The 14450-nt window shown below is 41.1% G+C and overlaps 2 protein-coding genes across 11 annotated transcripts in view; both read left to right on the forward strand.

Annotated features, from left to right (window-relative positions):
• Positions 1-9120, forward strand: part of emp2 (epithelial membrane protein 2) — a 50808-nt gene extending 41688 nt beyond the window's left edge. For all 4 annotated transcript variants that reach the window (XM_004084627.5, XM_020700051.3, XM_020700052.3 and 1 more), the window contains 2 exons: positions 25-165; positions 7504-9120. In XM_004084627.5, coding sequence (XP_004084675.1) covers positions 25-165; positions 7504-7673 — 311 coding nt within the window. In that variant the 3' untranslated portion in view covers positions 7674-9120. The remainder of the gene's footprint in view (positions 1-24; positions 166-7503) is intronic.
• Positions 9121-9210: 90 nt separating this feature from the next.
• Positions 9211-14450, forward strand: part of atf7ip2 (activating transcription factor 7 interacting protein 2) — a 39800-nt gene continuing 34560 nt past the window's right edge. For 3 of the 7 annotated variants that reach the window (XM_078951447.1, XM_078951446.1, XM_078951448.1), the window contains exon 1: positions 9213-9544. The gene's annotated coding sequence lies outside the window, so the exon portion shown is untranslated. Of the gene's footprint in view, positions 9545-14450 lie in introns of all 7 variants that reach the window. The other 4 variants (XM_023957684.2, XM_023957683.2, XM_078951449.1 and 1 more) reach the window with 3 other exon arrangements.

A 14450-nucleotide genomic window follows, 5' to 3' on the forward strand; every position in this document is an offset into this window, starting at 1 on the left:
ACTGTATTGTTCTCTGCTCCACAGCTTACCTGCAGGTGGTGCAGGCTACTATGATCCTGTCCACTATTCTGTGCTGCATCAGTTTCTTCACCTTCATCCTTCAGCTCTTCAGGATTAAGCAGGGCGAGAGGTTCATTTTTACGGCAATTATCGAGCTGCTGGCTTGTACGTAAACACTGACGGTGCACTGCTCTGTACTAATGAAGATTTTCTTCAACAGAAGCTCATTTAATCAAGTGTTTGCTAAAATTATAAATTCTTTAAAAGGTTTCAGTGCTTTGCTATTACCAAGTATAAACATTTTGCATGTTAAAGACCAAGTGAACTATTTTTATTTCACCATTTGATGTGCTGGTGGTTACTAGCTATAAAAAGACTACCCTTTCCCTAAGAGTTACGGAAGGTCAAAGAGCATGTGTTATTTAGGTGTTGCTGGTGACATCTCCAGTGTTGAAGGGTTAAACACTTAAATTGTGAGGAAATCTGCAGATTTCTGCATTACGTGTTTCTTTAATTTCTCTTGTAAGCAGCAATGTAAAATACACGTTACACAAAAACTCGATTATATAAATCTCTTTGAAAGGCCACATAGCTCTCCCTTCATAGTTACCAGGCATACTTTATCCATTTTTATACAGTGCTTAAAGACCCACTGATAAAACTTTTGTTTTTGGTGAAAGTGTATGAAGGAAATTAAGCTCACATAACGGTTTAGCTCGTGCTGGTTTGCGGCGCCTTCCGTCCGTGAAACCTGGGTACAAATCCGGGCTGCTCCCTGTTCCCTTCTCTACTCTTGTGCCGGTCCCAAGCCCGGTTGATTTTTAGAGGGTTGCGTCAGGAAGGGCATCCGGCGTAAAACATTGCCAAGATTACCATGCGAATCTTCCGCTGTAAAGTGGCTGATTCGCTGTGGCGACCCCTGATGGGACAAGCCGAAAGTGAAAGAAGAAGCTCAAATAACATTTATGAGTTTTTTGCTATTCAAATCATTGGCTACGTTCACACTGCAGGGCTTAATGCTCAATTCCGATTTTTTGAAAAAATCAGATTTTTTTGCAAGGCCGTTCCCATTTCCAATTAAATCCGAACTTTTGTGATCTCCTGTGTGACCGTGAAATGACCCAAAAGTGACCCGCATGCACATAAGAGTACTCAATGGTGAACGACGTCACTTGTTGTTTGCGGAAGTAGCTAATGTTAACAATGGATGTCAACAACAGTGTTGTCAACGGCGGAACTCTTTTTGCATTATTAAATTCATTTTCACAAAGGAGCCAGCACAATTACAATCTTCTCATTTTAAGAAGCCATTGGAGCCAGGATCGTCCGTACCCACTGTTGTGGAATGGGGATGTGAATATGCTGGGGCCGCGCGCGTGTGTGTAAGAGAGAGGAGACCGCGTAGAGCGCCGGAGGGAGTGCGGGGGGGGCAGCGGTGTCCCTGGGGAAGGTCTGGGTCGCATTTGAAAAGATCGGATCTGTGTCGTTCAGACTGTCATGAAAAGATCAGATACAGGTCGCATAGAGGCAAAAAAATCGGAATTGGGTTGTATCAGCCTTTAGTGTGAATGTAGTCATTGTGATCAAGGAGTTGATGAAAAAATACAGCATGAAAAAGATTGTATTTGTGATGTAGAAAATGCCCTGCGACAGACTGGCGACCTGTCCAGGATGTTCTCTGCCTTCGCCCACAAGTGGCTGGGATAAGCTCTGGCAGCCCTGTGACCCTGAAACAGACAAAATGGCTTAGAAGATAAACGAATGAATGAAAATACCCTGGACGGGCCTCAAGCTCCCTGCTCCACTCCATTATGATGCATCCACTTCTAGACAAATAGATCAATGTTTTCCTTGTCTGAGCTGGATAGCTCCAATATTACCAACCATTGTGTTACACCGGTAATGTTAGCTTGGGGAGGGGCTGTAAGCTAGCGAAAGAGCGCATAAACACATGGATGATTGGAAGAGGAGGGATCAGTGACGTGCAGTCACTGTGATTTATTAGAAAAACTTACATTAAGCAAATATTATTTTCCACTGATCCGTTTTAAAGATACATTTTCAGTTGTCTTGACACGTTTTCCACAGTTTCTGAGTTAAAATGACCAAATTTGAGTGTTGCGCGGTCACGTACGGAGCACTTCGCCTTGTGTCTGACTGCAGGACTCAATTTTAACACTGACGTGCTGTCACAGCGCTGACTGTAAATGCAAAGAAAAGGCAGGGGGCAGACAAGAGCTGACAGCTGCTTTGCAGTAGAAACAGAACAGACGTCTTTCTTCATTGGCCATAATCTCCATTGAGAGGGAGATACTCATTAAACTAAAGGAAGATAAGGAAGGCTTTTACAACAGGGTCATAGAGCTTTTTGTGGAGAAGGATCGGCGAATGGACTCAAAAGGTAAGGCCAAATATGGTTTTCACATTTTTTTTTGTCTGGGGCCTAAGCCCCTGGTAGGGTCACCCATGGCAGACAGGTCCTGGGTGACGAGCCAGACAAAGAGCGGTTCAGAACCCCCTGATGACGAGTAAAAACAAAGACCCGTTTACGTCGCCCGGATTGCCGTCACCAGGGCCCCACTCTGGAGCCAGGCCCAGGGTTGGGGCTCGCAGGCGAGCGCCCGGTGACCGGGGCTTTTCCCATGGGCCCCAGTCATGCATAGCCCGAAGGAGCGACGTGGGACCACTCTCCCATGGGCCCACCACCCGTAGGAGACCCCAAAAGGGGCCGGTGCATTGTGGTTTGGGTGGCAGTCGAGGGCAGGTGCCTCGGCGGCCCAAACCCCGGTCATGGATATTGGCTTTTGGGACATGGAATGTCACCTCTCTGGGAGGGAAGGAGCCTGAGCTGGTGCGAGAGGTTGAGAGATACCGTCTAGATATAGTCGGGCTCACCTCCACACATAGCCTGGGCTGTGAAACTCAGTCCTTAGAGAGGGGTTGGACTCTCTACCACTCTGGAGTTGCTCAAGGTGAGAGGCGGCGGGCTGGTGTGGGCTTACTCGTGAGCCCCCAGCTTAGCCGCCAAGTGTTGGAGTTCACCCCGGTGGACGAGAGGGTCAAGTCCCTCCTCCTTCGGGTGGGGGACAGGTCTCTAACTGTGGTTTCGGCTTACGGGCCGAACAGCAGCTTGGTGTACCAGACCTTCTTGGTGTCTCTCGAAGGGGTACTGGAAAGTGCCCCAACGGGGGACTCCATTGTCCTCCTGGGGGACTTCAATGCCCACGTGGGCAATGACAGTGCCACCTGGAGGGGGGTGATTGGTAGGAGTGCCCCCCCTGATCTGAACCCGAGTGGTTTTTTGTTTTTGGACTTCTGTGCTCGTCACAGTTTGTCCATAACAAACACCATGTTCGAGCACAAGGGTGTCCATCAATACACCTGGCATCAGGACACCCTAGGCAGGAGGTCGATGATCGACTTTGTAGTTGTTTCAGGCAACGTTCGGCCTTGTGTCTTGGACACTCGGGTGAAGAGAGGGGCGGAGCTTTCCACCGATCACTACCTGGTGGTGAGTTGGATTCGCTGGCGGGGAAGGAGGCCAGAAAGACTTGGAAAACCCAAACATACTGTGAGGGTCTGCTGGGAACGTTTGGCTGAGCCCTCCGTTAGGGAAGTCTTTAATTCCCATGGGGACATTGAGTCCGAGTGGACCATGTTTTCCACTTCCATTGTCTCTGCTGCTGCTCGGAGCTGTGGTCGCAAGGTCTCTGGTGCCTGTCGCGGCGGTAACCCCCAAACCCGGTGGTGGACACCGGAAGTAAGGGATGCCGTCAAGCTGAAGAAAGAGTCCTACCAGGTCTGGCTGGCTTGTGGGACTCCAGAGGTAGCTGACAGGTATCGGCAGTCTAAGCGAGCTGCGGCCCGGACCGTTGTGGAGGCAAAAACTCAGGTGTGGGAGGAGTTCGGTGAGGCCATGGAGAAGGACTATCGGTTGGCCTCGAAGAAAGTCTGGCAAACCGTCCGGCGCCTCAGGAGGGGAAAGCAGTTCTCCACAGGCACAGTTTTAAGTGCAGGTCAGGGGCAGTCGACCTCGACTGGGGACATTGTCGGGCGGTGGAAGGAATACTTTGAGGATCTCCTCAATCCCACTGACACGCCTTCTTTTGAAGAAGCAGAGAGTGAGGACTTTGGGGTTAGCCTGTCTATTACCCGGGCTGAAGTCACCGAGGTAGTCAACGAGCTGTTCGGTGGCAGGGCCCCGGGAGTGGATCAGGTCCGCCCTGAGTACCTCAAGTCTCTGGATGCTGTGGGAGTGTCTTGGCTGACACATCTCTGCAGCATCGCGTGGCAGTCGGGAACTGTACCACTGGACAGGCAGACAGGGGTGGTGGTTACCCTCTTTAAGAAGGGGGACCGGAGGGTGTGTTCCAACTACAGGGGAATTGTACTCCTCAGCCTCCCTGGGAAAGTCTATGCCAGGGTACTGGAGAGGAGAGTCCGTCCAATAGTCGAACCTCGGATTCAGGAACAACAGTGCGGTTTCTGTCCTGGTCGTGGAACAGTGGACCAGCTCTACACCCTATCTAGGGTGCTGGAGGGATTGTGGGAGTTCGCTCATCCAGTCCATATGTGTTTTGTGGATTTGGAGAAGGCGTTCGACCGCGTCCCCCGTGGTATCCTGTGGGGGGTGCTCTGGGAGTATGGGGTCCGGGGAGCCTTACTAAGGGCTGTCCGGTCTCTGTATGACCAGAGTAGGAGCTTGGTTCGCATAGCCGGCAGTAAGTCAGACCTGTTCCTGGTCCACGTTGGACTCCGGCAGGGCTGCCCTTTATCACCGGTTCTGTGCATAGTTTTTATGGACAGAATTTCTAGGCGCAGCCAGGGGCCAGAGGGGATCTGGTTTGGGGACCACAGGATTCCCTCTCTGCTTTTTGCAAATGATGTTGTCCTGTTGGCTTCATCGAGCCAGGACCTCCAGCGTGCATTGGGGCGGTTTGCGGCCGAGTGTGAAGCGGCTGGGATGAGGGTCAGCACCGCTATATCCGAGGACATGGTTCTTGACCGGAGAAAGGTAGCTTGCCATCTCTCTGTGAGTGGACTATCCTTACCCCAGGTGGAGAAGTTTAAATATCTGGGAGTCTTGTTCACGAGTGAGGGAAGACCGGAGCGTGAGATTGACAGGCGGATCGGAGCGGCGTCGGTAGTTATGCGGTCGCTGTATCGCTCCGTTGTGGTGAAGAGAGATCTGAGCCGAAAAGCAAAGCTCTCAATTTACCGGTCGATCTTCGTTCCAATACTCACCTATGGTCATGAGCTATGGGTCATGACTGAAAGAACAAGGTCCCGAATACAAGCGGCTGAAATGAGCTTCCTCCGTAGGGTAGCGGGGCGCTCCCTTAGAGATAGGGTGAGAAGCTCGGCCACCTGCGGAGAGCTCAGAGTAGAACCGCTTCTCCTCCACATCGAAAGGAGCCAGTTGAGGTGGCTCGGGTATCTAGTCTGGATGCCTCCTGGACGCCTCCCTGGAGAGGTGTTCCGGGCATGTCCCACTGGACGGAGGCCCCGGGGAAGACCCAGGACACGCTGGAGAGACTACGTCTCTCGGCTGGCCTGGGAACGCATCGGGGTTCCCCCAGAGGAGCTGGAGGAAGTGGCTGGGGCGAGGGAAGTCTGGGCATCTCTGCTTAGACTGCTGCCCCCGCGACCCGGTCCCGGATAAGCGGAGGAAGATGGATGGATGGATAGAAATTTTTTTAAATTAAATAATACGGGAGTAAGTGTAAATAATGTAAGTATTTGAAAACTAAATTTAAGGCCTATAAAAATTATTTTTATGATAATTTTCACAGACAATATTTAATAACGATTAAAACACCAGAATTTAAAGTTGGAAAAATACCAGAAATAGCTACTGAGGGTCAAAATTAAATGTGTGCTGAAATTTTATTTAATTCGTTTACAGTATATATTAATCATTTATACACAAGAAGAGTGTTCTATCCATGTCTATAAAAGAAATATTCTCTGTGGGATAGGGCTGCACGATATGAGGAAAACTTGCGATATGCGATATTAGTGATCAATATTGCGATAACGATAAATTTGCGGTAAATAAACAAATAGAAAAATAAACAAAAACATAATTCCCATTTCATTGCAACAGTTTAAAAATTATACTCCAAATGACCCTCATCGACATGGGGGACAAACGTCAGGGTGGCTAACCCTGGTCCTCAAGAGCCTCAACCCTGTCTGTTTTCCAATTCTCCCTAGACTGCTCGATAATGATAACCAAACCAGGTGTGTTCAGTCAATCAGGATGTGAAATCACTTGAGTCAGCCAATCAACAGCAAGCTGGTTAAGGAGAGCTGGAAAACAGGCAGGGTTGAGGCTCTTCAGGACCAGGGTTAACATAATAGGCCTCCATCTGATTGGTCAACAATGGGAAGGCGTCCATCTGATTGGTCAAAGCATAAAGGGATTTATTTGATGTGTTAAATGCTTCAAGCTGCTAGAAGATTGTTTTAACACATTTTGGGTTTGCGATTTATTGCGATATTCGCCGTCTTTTGCGATATGCATATTGCAGAGCTGGATATTGCGATAACGATAAATTTGCGGTATATTGTGCAGGCCTACTGTGGGACAAATATGTTCTTGTGTGTATTGTATATGCTGTTAGCTGCTGTTGGATGAACGGTGAAATATTCAGATCTTGCAATTGTAAATCTGACTCCAGAGGAGTAAGTGCCTCACCAGCCATTGCTTCACACCACTGGTCCCACCCTCCACTCAGAAGCAACTTTCTAATGAACTCTTGCCGCTCTGCAGAAACTATGTCTCAGAAAACGACAGAGGTTTTTGGAATTTGGCTAGATTGATTATAATAATAATAATAATAATAATAATAATAAAAGGACGAATGGGAACTCTTTTACAAAAGATCAAAATATGATCAGAATGGGACTTTGAAATTAAAGATCACTAGTAATAATAATAATAATAATGAATTAGATTTATCTGCGCTTTTCAAGACACTCAAAGCGCTTACAGTGTGTCCATTATTCATTCACTCCTCATTCATACTTGGTGACGGTAAGCTACGATTGTAGCCACAGCTGCCCTGGGGCAGACTGACAGAGGCGTGGCTGCCATTTCCCGCCTACGGCCCCTCTGACCATCACCGGGACCATTCATGCACATTCACACACCAGTGGAGCCACACTGGAGGCAAGTGGATGACATTTTAGTATTAAGGAGCTTTCTAAGAAACCTTTTTTCACTCATGTACTTTTATTTTGAAAAGCATCTATCTTTTTTTCTGACTGGTAATTGTTCCACTTCTTTTGCAGTTTTTACTTGCTTAGTCCCAACAATTGCCATCTTTTACATTCAAAAACGCACTTCTTGAGCATCTTGATTACTGCTGTTAAGCAGCACACTAGACATGTTTACATATTTTACAGAGAATGCTGCTGTGTGTTTTAGTGCCCTCCTGAGAGATATTTTCTGTCACTTGGTAACAATGTACTATTTATTTTCCTTCCATCTTCTCCCAGCTCTATGTGTGATGATTGCAGCATCCATCTACACTGCTCAGAACAAGAGCTTTCATGTGACCAGTCTTCAGCAAGGCTCCTACGGCTCCTCCTACATCCTGGCGTGGGTCAGCTTCCCCATGACTCTATTTAGTGGCCTCATGTACCTGGTCCTCAGGAAACGCAAATGATGTGATAAGCAGAAAACATGGAGGAAATGTCAACACACAGCTATGAAGTTTAACTATTACATGCAGAACCCCTTTTTAGGTTATTTTTTGGTATTTAAATTTCAGATTGCAGATTTAAACTGGACAAAAGTATGTAAAACAGCGTCATGTGACATGTGAAACATCAAGCTGAGTGTTTCCTGTTAGCAATCCTTTGTATTGAATTTGATTTGTGGTCTAAAAATGTGCCTGATTGTGACACAAATCCTGAATTTATCTAAAAGTCTTTTTTTATTTTTTCTCGTGTACAAATCTGCTATGTGTAAAGCTATATGTAAATGTATTCAGGTCAGTTTAGACATTGTTAGTGGAAAAATATAAAGTTTTTACAAAAAAAGTTTTTTGAACTCACAGGAGTTATATTGAAGTAGTAGTTCTTGTATCTTGGTAAATTTTGACTTTCTTTTATTAATGACTGTTAAGGGTTAAAAGGTGTGCTGTGATATTTGGGATTTAAAAAAAACAAACATGACAACTTGAAAAAGGAATGGAGATGTTATTAGTTAGACTTTTTTGTTTTGTCCATAAAAGAGAGAAAATATAGTTATTTGAAACCATTGTTTATTTTATTTTTTTTGTTTAAATTTTTTTATAAAAATTCAATTGGATGGTGTTGCTGTTTTTATCACTCTGGCTGACAAACTATAAGCCTTTTCCTGGGACATTTTTCAATGAATTCCTTCATTTATAATAGTATAAATCTTGGACCATTCTAACTGTTAAGTGCAAAAATGATCCTTTTATTTGGTATTTCCTCGTTTTCGTCATTTGAGAGGTTCATGCGAAATTTATCATTTAAGAAATGAATAAGTTCTCAAAATTATAATTAAATATCCTATTGAAACATCCATTCACTTAATTTCAGTGTTAAACTACATTCAGTTAGATTTTATTTTGTAGGTAATTTTTTTAAAAGTTTTAATTACTCCAACAGCATTTTTTTGGAGGGAGATTATTCAGTATGATTGATACTGACCACATTTACAACATAAGAAATACAAACATGTTTGCAAATCTTTACATTTTTAGATTATTGCTGTAAAACCTCAGAATAAAGTTAACCAAATATAATTATATTGATGTCATGTGTTCATCTTCATTTTTGACTAGAATAAAGTAATTTTTAACTGTTTCTTTCTTACTGCATACATTTTGGCTTGGTTTTATTTTTTTTATTATTGTAAAACAATTAAATAAAACATGCTATTTATTATTTACCTCTGTTGTAATATGAGTGGCAGCTTTCATCATTTTAAAAACACCGGTCAAAACCCTTTGTTGTCCTCGGCTGACAGCGTACTAATTGGAGAACTGCACCACAGAAATGTGTGTGTGTGTGTGTGTTTTTTTTAGAGGATTGATGTTTTGTTGCAGATTAATATTTCAATAAATTTAAATGTTTTAAAAATGTTCATCTGGTTGATATATGTCCTTTGTTTTTAAATGGAGTTAAATGGAGTTCACATTTAGAACCTTTTAAACACGTTTTCTTTTCTTTTTTTCTTTTATGCAACAGATAAGTAATGTAATTTTTTAGCTTTTGCAGTTTTTAATAACTTAATGAAATAGAAAATGTAATTTTGTTGCAAATCGTGAAAACATCTGACGCATGACAAAAGACGACCCCCACAAAACGACAACAAATGCAACGCTTCTCATTCCAGTCGCTAGGTGACAGTAATGCGTATGGCAGCTAGTTTTTCAGTCGCTTACTAAATCAAGCAGAACTAAGACAGACAAAGAAGTGCAAGAACAGAGGCTCATAACTGTTTCTAAACTGCAGTTGATACAAAGCTTCGTAAAGTATTCGAGACAGCTTTCAAATACATAAGGTATGTTAACATTTTATTACGTTTATTTTTGTTTCCTTAATTTTCATAGGGAATTTAACGAAGCCTCGTCGCGACGGTAAGCAGATCATGTCATAAATGATATAGTACCACCGGCTACGTTTGTTTAATATGTTCATTAACGTTTTTTCCCCCTATAGGCTTTGTTAAAAATGGAATTCACACCTTCCCTTAAAAAAATAGTACATTTAAATGTGATACCAGTGAGGTAGTACACTACAATTTAGTAGTACAAGATTTATTTCAAATCAAATTAACATACATTGAAAAAATAAGTCTACAAACGATTTTGAAAATAGGATTTGAAAGGGGAATGGAAGAATCTTATGCTTATAAAAATCCAACCCCCCTTCCCCTCAACAACACTCGTAACAACAAAATTAAATAATTTGACATACTAAGGATAACATACGAGAAACACCTGGCGAAGACAGACAGACACGCCCAAATACTCCGCCCAAACACCAAACCCCCTATAAAAAAGGAAGGAGGAAACAAGATGTCTTGGCTGAAAAAAGAAACAAGAACAAAACAAACCAACAACTTTGGTAAAGATCATTCAAAAGAATACAGATACTCCTCAGTGATTCATTGCATCTGGGTACTTATTCATTATGTGTTTTTTAAAAATACCTTTAAAATGAACAAGATTTTTACAAGTTTTCATATTATCCGATAAATTGTTCCAGAGTGTGACATCCTTCACTGAGATACACATTGATTTTAGGGTTATCCTTGATAGAATTTGTTGATTCCTCTCGAATTATATTTATTAACAGCATCTCTGTTTTCAATCAAAGATTGAATATTAGTTGGCAGAGAATTTATTGGTGCTTTATACATAATTGGGCAGTTTTAAAATCAACCAAATCCTGTAATTTTAAATTAAATGTATTAAGAAAAAGTGGATTGGTGTGCTCATTATATTTATGAACGAATCTGATAGCTCACTTTTGGAGTATAACTAAAGGATGCAAATTTGTTTTGTAGCAATTTCCCCACACATTTCTATACAATAATTCAAATATGCCATTATGAAGGAATGATACAAAATAAATAAAGAGGATTGATTAAGCCAGTGTTTTTCAACCTTTTTTGAGCCACGGCACACTTTAACCTTGACAAAAATCCCGCAGCTCACCATCATCCCAAAAAAAAAAAGAAAAAGGAGAAACTTGGAGTCTGTATTGACCTACTGTCCCTCATGATCTCACATGCATTTTTGTGATAATTGTGGCAGAAAAAGCTGGAAGCTGCAGCTGTTTTTTCTAAAAGATGTAATAAAAGTTAAGTTAGTAGTAGTAGTAGTAGTCTTTTTTATTTTGGACTAGTGAAACAAATGTAAAATAACAGAATAAGACAAGAACGAGACAAAACTTACAAAAACAAGAAAAAGACAAGTAAATTATACAAAACAAAACAAAACAAAATGATATAAACACCAGTCCAAAAGGGAGTGAGAAGAAGAAAAATCTTATAAACTCTCACCCCCCTTTACCCTAAGCCCTTACTTTCCCACCATCAGAGTCCAGTGCCCTACCCAAGTGTATATGTACATATATACATGTAATTTTCATTTCCAAACAACATACAAATGAATAACAAAACGCATTGTCAAAGTATGCAGATTTATAAATGCTGACATTCTGTATTTTTTTGTATTTGCACATATTTATCCATGATCATCTTCCTGTATCTATATTTAAATTCTTTTATGTTTGGACATTGTTTCAAGCATTTACTGGTTCTGTTCCACAACTTCACTCCACAAATTGAAACACAGAATCTCTTTTTATTTGTACGTGCTTTATGTATGACAAATGTATCTTTTTCCCTAAAATTGTATTTTTCCTCTTTTGTAATAAATAACCTTTGGATATCTGTGGGTAATAAGTTGTTTTTGGCCTTGAATATTATTTGAGCGGTACAATACTCTACTAGATCGTAAAATTTGAGTAATTTTGATTCTATGAATAATTTATTTGTGTGCTCAAGGTAACTGACTTTGTGTATGATTCGTATTGCTCTCTTCTGAAGTATTGAAAGTGAATGTAATGTTGTTTTATAGTTGTTCCCCCAAACCTCTACACAATAAGAAAAATATGGTAAAACTAATGTACAGTATAACATGTGGAGTGATTTGTGGTCCAGAACCAGTTTAGCTTTATTTAAGACAGAAATACTTCTGGATAGTTTAGCTTGTATGTAGCTAATATGTGCTTTCCAGGTAAGTTTGTCATCAATTATGACCCCAAGAAATTTATTTTCATAAATTCTTTCAAGTTTCACCCCATTTATGTGCATGTCAATGTTAATATTTTTACCCTTATGGTGACCAAATAACATCATTTTTGTTTTACTTAAATTTAGTGAAAGCTTATTTACATCAAACCACAGCTTCAGTTTTTCCATCTCCTTCTTAACAATTTCAATGAGTTGCTGCAAATCATCCCCATCACAAAACACATTAGTATCATCAGCAAATAGAACTAGCCGTAATTTGTTAGAAACCTGAAATAAATCATTTATATATAAAATATATTTTATATATAAAATATACTATATATATTTTATATATAGTTAGAAGATTTAAAAACTGTTTGATGTGTGTTCGTTGTTGTTTCAAGATGTTAAGAAGAGTCTCATTTTGCACCGACACGCTGTCACTTTAACATAATGCATCATGGGACATGTAGTGCAAAAATCCGCCGAACCCAGAAAGACTAGCGTCTCTGAGCTTCATTGTTTTGTTCACTCGTTCCACAGTCTGACACCGGATTCTGTGGAAAGCTACATCGCAAAAGACGAGCTTCAGCTGTTATTTTAGTTAGAACTGAGAGATTTATGAGCAGATCAGAACAAGGAAGTGAAGACTTTAACCACTTCTAATTGGTCAGACTGATGACGTGTGATTAAACCTACAAGAATGATTGACGGAGATACTTAAAGGGGTGGGACTTTTCCGAAAACAGCTTTGGTTGCAGCTAAATTGCGGTACCATCATTCTTATCAAAATATAATAATAATAGAATAAAATATGGATGAACAAAGAGCTGATATCCTAGAGATGGAAAATGTTGTTAGATCAGTTAATGTGAGCAATTTCCCACGGCACACTTGACCATCTCCCATGGCACACTGGTTGAAAAACACTGGATTAAGCATGAAACTACACCTTTTCATCAAACCAACACATTTAGCCACTTTTGAACGCAAATGATGTATATGGGATTTCCAACAAGGCTTGTCATCAATAATTACACCTGAAAGCACATGTTTTTGCAGTCTCTCAATTGGTGTATCATTAATGATAATTTGCATTGGCACTTCCTTACTCTCTCTCCTGAATAGCATAAATTTAGTCTTTTTTAGATTCAAAGATCATTTATTCCTACTAAACCAATGTTTTAACTTGTAAAAGAGTGATTTCACTTAGAAGTTTCTCTAAGTTCTGCCCTGAACATAAAATGCTGGTATCGTCTGTAAAAAGTATGAATTTCATAATTTGTGATAATTTGCATATATCATTAATATAAATTAAAAACAGAGTTGGTCCAAGAATTGAACCTTGAGGTACACCGCATATGATTTTCCTATTTTTAAATTTATTATTACCGAACTGTACAAACTGCTGTCTATCCTCCAGTTAGCTCTTTAACCAGTTTTGTGTAACTCCTCTGAGTCAATACTTTATCAATTTATTCAGTAAAATATGATGGTCAATCGTATCGAAGGCTTTCTGTAGCTCTATGAAAATTCCAATGATGAATTACATTTTTTCAATACAGTTGGTAATCTCTTCAACAAGTTCAATCAAGGCAAGTGATGTAGATCTTCCTTGTCGGAAGCCATATTGGCTGTTGAATAGCAAATTGTTTTTCTCGATAAAGTTAAGTAATCTTAAATTAAATAATTTTTTCTAATATTATTGAAAGCTGAGGCAATAAAGAAATTGGATAGTAATTTGTAAAACTTTGCTTATCTCCTGTTTTAAATAAAGCAATTACTTTGGCAGTTTTCTTTTTGTTGGGAAACTGTCCACATTTAAATGACAAATTGAAAATATGTGTAAGTAGTTTGATACTAGCTTCAGCAACATTTTGAATGGTTCTCATATCAACACCATCCGCATCCTGGGATTTTTTATTACTACATGTCCTAATGGTCTCCAATACCTCCTTCTCATTAGTAGGCATGGGAAACGTTGTATTTTAATTTTCCAGTGGGACAACTGGGAAGATATGAAAAAAGTTTTTAGGAGTAAGACGGGAGAGGATAAATAATAAAAAGAAAGTATTATGAGGTAGATATATTAATATTTAAACATAACTAAATAAAAAATGCAACAGTAGTTCTGATGTGACAGTTTCTGTGGTTTTGTTCAGTGTTCTTGAGTGGTCTGGAGTCAGGAGTTCATTAGAGTGACAGCTCTGGGGAAGAAGCTGTCCTTTTGGCGAGTGGTTTTGGGGCGCGTAGTCCTAAAGCGCCGCCCAAACGTGAGAAGGCTGAAAAGGCAGTGATGAGAGGTGTCCTTTGCAATTCTGCCAGCCCGCCTTCTGACTCTGGACCGGTACAGGTCCTGAATGGAGGGAAGAGTGGAACCAATAATCCTCTCAGCAGATTTGATGATTATCTATAGTCTGTTCCTGTCGTGTGTAGTTGCTGATCCAAACCAGACCGTGATGGATGTGGTCAGGACAGCTTGGATAATTGCCGTGTAGAAGATAATCAGCAGCTCCTGAGGCAGGTTGAACTTCTTGAGTTGTCGCAGGAAGTACAATCTGTGCTGAGCCTTTTTCCGGAGTAAGTCAATGTGAGCGGTGCACTTAAGGTTCCGTGAGATGGTGGACCCTAGGATACTGTGAGAGCCTGTTGAGGGTACAGTGCT

This window comes from Oryzias latipes, chromosome 8 (assembly GCF_053564925.1).
Source record: "Oryzias latipes strain Hd-rR chromosome 8, Olatipes_Hd-rR_3.1".
Taxonomy (NCBI): domain Eukaryota; kingdom Metazoa; phylum Chordata; class Actinopteri; order Beloniformes; family Adrianichthyidae; genus Oryzias; species Oryzias latipes.